At 45.5% G+C, this 5,000-nt stretch overlaps 1 protein-coding gene across 1 annotated transcript in view; it reads right to left on the reverse strand.

Annotated features, from left to right (window-relative positions):
- The window catches only part of LOC311247965 (CUB and sushi domain-containing protein 1-like), a gene marked incomplete at both ends in the record, with an annotated part of 213,058 nt that overhangs the window by 165,846 nt on the left and 42,212 nt on the right, over positions 1 to 5,000 (reverse strand). The window contains 2 exon segments of the mRNA XM_084338937.1: positions 633 to 705; positions 1,309 to 1,430. Of these exon segments, the coding sequence (XP_084195063.1) occupies positions 633 to 705; positions 1,309 to 1,430 (195 nt within the window).

A 5,000-nucleotide genomic window follows, 5' to 3' on the forward strand; every position in this document is an offset into this window, starting at 1 on the left:
AGGGGGGAGGGAGAGAGAGATAGAGAGAGAGTGGGGAGAGAGGGGCATATAAGAGAGATAGAGAGAGAGGGAAGGAGAGGGAGAGAGAGAGGGATAGGGAGAGAGATAGGGGGGGTGAGGGATAGAGAGGGAGAGGGAGAGAGAGAGAGAGGGAGGGGGGAGAGGGAGAGAGAGATATAGAGAGGGGGATAGAGAGAGGGAGATGCAGTGTGATTTAGAGAAGCATGTGTGTGTTTGTGCATTTGCTTTTGCCTGTATGAGTGCGTGTTTGTGTGTGTGTGTGTGTGTGTGTGTGCATTTGCATGTACGTGTGTGCATGTTTGTGTGTGCATGTGTGTGCGTACGCGTGAACTTGTGTGTGTGTTTGTGTATATGTGTGTGCATGTGTGCATGTTTGTGTGTGTGCGTGCATTTGCGTGTACGTGTGTGTGTTTGTGTGTGTGTGTGTGTGTGTGTGCATTTGCGTGTACGTGTGTGTGTGTGTGTGTGTGTGTGTGTGTGTGTGTGTGTGTGTGTGTGTGTGTGTGTGTGTGTGTGTGTGTGTGTGTGTGTGTGTGTGTGTGTGTGTGTGTGTGTGTGTGTGTGTGTGTGTGTGTGTGTGTGTGTGTGTGTGTGTGTGTGTGTGTGTGTACCTTCACATCTAGGCACAGCCGCAGACCAGACCACATTTCCCTCCTGGATGATGCAGGTCACCTGATCTGAGCCCTGTCAATCAAAACACAGCAACAGTGGGCGGGGCTTACAGGACCACAGAGAGGACCCTATCTAGGTGTTGGTGCATCTAAATACAAGACATTATAATAGTCTGGATAAACTGACTCATATGCTGATTATGAGACACATTATGACAACAGGGCTCAGCAGATAGCAGATATACTGGTTCTACTGGTACAGTAGGTGATACCGGTTTTGACTGGGAAGTGCTGGGATAAAGGATTAACAAGGTGTGCATGTAGGTTTTGTATCGCTATCGATATCTCACCTGTTTCTGTTTCTGTGCTTGCATGTAATTTTAGCCATCTTAATTGCTAGTTTCATTATGCATTGTGTCTTGAGTACTGACTTTTAATCATTTTGTTTTGCAATAATAATTGTTTTTCTATGTTTTTTTTTGTGTGGTTGCTATGGCACCAGCTAATGGGGATCCGTAATAAAATAAAAATCTGATAAAAAAATACATAGCATTTTAACGGCCACTGTGGAAAACACATCATCGTTATGAGCCATGTTTCATAATTGCCTCACGTGATGATGGAGCAGGTGGCGTTAACGAACGCATAATCAAATCATGTTAGAATAATGTGTTACCTGAGTCCTTATGAAGCCTTGGTCACATCGAAAGGCGACAGAGCTGCCCAGCTGAAACTGGTCCCCGAACCTCTGGCCGTTCACGGGCACCCCCGGGTCGTGACACTCGTTCTGACCGAACGCTGCAGAGAGAGAGGGGGAGAGAGAGAGAGAGAGAAAGAGAGAGAGAGAGAGAGAGAGAGAGAGAGAGAGAGAGAGAGAGAGAGAGGACCAAGGCATTTTTAGACCATAGTCACCACCTTGAGAACAGTCCTGCCATACATAGAGGAAGTTATCCAAATTACTTTGCACAGTAGAACCTCATTCATCAAAACCACCACATCCGACAGGTCGAAGCAGCGGCCGTGATGAATGAAATATGCAGCTATAAGCAAAAAATTATATTCTATTAACCGCGTTCAATCGATGGAACCTGCGATACATGCGATTACAGGGGGAATTATCGGTTTTGTAATTGGACTGTGCTGCGGTGGCATTGGGTAATGAATGTTCAGACGTGCGTCACGATTTGAACGAGCTTCGAGCACGCTGTTCATTCCACTCCTCGTTGAAAGGGAGCCTCTATTATACAGCGGGCGTGAGATCCTCGCGCTTTGATTGTGTTTCGTAAACACTGATTGAACTCTGGACTCAGAGATCACAGGGGGCGACGCAAAATCAAAGCAACATAATCAACAGAATCTGCAGTGAAGTGAAACTAACATCATGTTTACGTGTGTGAAGTCACTGCTGTGTGTCTTTGTTATTATTACAGTATTATTATGCATTCGTGGCAGGTACTACCGACTCACTGTTTGCTTCATACACCGGGGGTTGAGGTGGGATCTGGCAGGTGGGGGAACATGTACCAGTGCAGTGGCGGTAAATTACTCACCTCAAAATAACTTCCAAATTGACTTGTACTGTGATCTCTGGTGTTATTGTTGTCTTTATGGACAGACTAAAACAAAGGAGATGATTGTGGACTTTAGGCGGTCGGGTGTCAGGGACTACAGCCCCCTCAGCATCGACGGGGCACCGGTCGAGAGAGTGAACAGTTTTAAGTACCTCGGAGTCCACATATCTGAGGCCTTGACATGGACCTCACACATTGACAGTGTTGTGAAGAAGGCACAACGACGCCTCTACTTCCTTAGGCGCTTAAGGAAGTTCACCAAGAACTCAAGAACTTCTACTCATGCACAATAGAGAGCATCCTGACTGGCAATACCACCTCCTGGTTTGGGAACAGCACCGCACAAGACCGTAGCAGACTACAGAGAGTGGCCCGTTCAGCCGAACGCACAATTGGAGGGGGGCTTCCCACTCTCCAGAACATTTACAACAAGCGGTGCATGGGCAAGGCTAAGAGAATAATCAAATACTCCAGCCACCCAAACCACTGCCTCTTTGAACTGCTGCGGTCAGGCAAGCGCTACCGGAGTCTCATGGCCGGCACAGAGAGACTCAGAAGGAGCTTCTATCCCCAGGCCATCAGGATGCTCAATGAACAATGATTGAACAATGAACAATAACAGGCCATCAACACACCCACAGCACACATACACACTCACTTTAAATAAACAACACACTGTATTACCCACTTTACCACACTTTACACTTTTACACTTTATATTTATATTATTGGTAAGGAAATTGCACATATCTCATTCCTTATTCCTTATTGCACCTCACCACCACAAGGTGGCACCACATGCTGTGATCTCTGGTGGACTAGGTGTCTTTATGGACAGATACCATGGACACCACAGCATGTCCTGCAACCAGGCCAAGTTAGTTCATTACTGTAGACTTTACCACAATACTGCAAACTACCCAATTCCATAGCCTGCACTTAAACTGCCCAGTATTCTCATACATGTTTCAAATAACACAAACATTTTCATAATTGAATTATTCATTTCCCAATATGAATTAACCAGATAACTTCAACAACACACCATCATGTCCACCGTCTGATTAATACAAATTAAACGTAATGACATTACTTATGCAGCCTTTAAACTTCTTCCAACTTCTTGCTGAGCAGTCCTGACTCATTACCCTTGAAAGTAATACATTCTTTTCCTCTCTGTCCTCCATCTTTGAGAGTAAGGTTATCACACGTTAACCTTGATCATGTACTTTCTAGAGGTGGAACTGTTTGGTTCATATCACAGTTTTGAGAAAGAAATCTAATAAAATTAGTGTTTGGAATGATATAGGCATAAGGAACACATACTGATAATAGACACATGCATTGTCTATGATCAATTGTCTTGTTCATTATAGGTGACTGTAATAATGGGGTGTTATTTTTTCTCTCATTCCGCCTTGCGTCTGTTCCAAGTTTGGAAATTACCTATTGCTGAAGTCATTATGAGAGGAAATATTAATATTGTGGCTTGACGTTTTGCATTGAAATATCAAACTACCGCGACGGCATGGTAGCAGACCGGAGCATTGAGAACTGGCCCATAGCGCTAAATGTAATTGACGCGTGCATACACCTTGTGGTGCGTAATCAGTCGCTGTTTATTCCATCTCTATTGTCTTTCATTTTCAGTTTATACTATGTTTTTTTATTTTTTTATCCACTTTTTCTCCCATTTTTCTATATTTTCTCCCATCCCAATTTCGTATCATCCAATTCAACCCTCCCCTGTCACGAACGCTGTTTCTTGCCTCCCACAAGCCGGCTGCAATGTGGACTAAGTCATACATAGCACAAGTCCCCTCCGGTACTTGAGGTAACAGCAGTCGCATCTTTTCACCTGCGCAGCTCGATCTCTCAGTGGCGAGGAGTAACGCGTGGGAGGCTCACGCTGCCCCCGACACTTCCTGATTCTACTGCGCAGGCGCACCAACCGACCTGTAGGAGTCGCTGTCCACAACGCCCGATCCCCACCCATCAGTTTCCCACCCCCTAATACGGCCAATGTGTATTAGTATGAACGACCAGCTAAACTGAAAGCAATGTGGAGCGCTGGGCTCGAACAGGCAAGCCCAGCGTCTCCGTCATTCGTGGCGAGCGCCTTGCCCACTACGCCACGTAGCCGGCCCAGTTTATACTATGTTTTTAACTATGTTATATTTTTATTTCATTTTTATTCTGTATTTTATTTTATTATTATTAATAATCATTACAAGAATTTAACTATGTTTTAACCTTGTAGCACTTATTTCTTCTCCTCCTTTTTTCTGTGATTTTTCCTCCCATCCCAATTTTCCTCTCGTGCCAATTCTCCCTCCCCTGTCCTGATCGTTGCTCGCATGTGCCCCCCACTGGCCGGTCGTAGGGAGGGTAGAAGCCCATCACATGTCCCCTCCTCCGATACATGTGGAGGCAGCAAGCCACTTCTTTCCACCTGCCAGCGCGGACTCTCATTGGCGAGGAGTAACGTGTGGGAGGCTCACACTGCCCTCGCCATTTCCTGTCTCTGCTGTGCAGGCGCCCTGACAGACCTGTAGGAGTCGCTGTTCACAACGACCAGATTACCACCCATCGACTCCCCTCCCGCTGACTCTGCCAAATGAGTCAGTATGACGGCCGGCCCAAGCCGGAGGCAACGCTGACAGCTGGATTCGATACCAGTTTCTCTCGTGTTGGTGACGAGCGCTTAGACCGCTGTGCCACCCAGCCGCCCTATTATTATTATTATTATTATTATTATTATTATTATTATTATTATTATTATTATTATTATTATTAT

Source organism: Notolepis coatsorum (genome assembly GCF_963971535.1).
Source record: "Notolepis coatsorum genome assembly, contig: SCAFFOLD_268, whole genome shotgun sequence".
Classification (NCBI taxonomy): Eukaryota; Metazoa; Chordata; class Actinopteri; order Aulopiformes; family Paralepididae; genus Notolepis; species Notolepis coatsorum.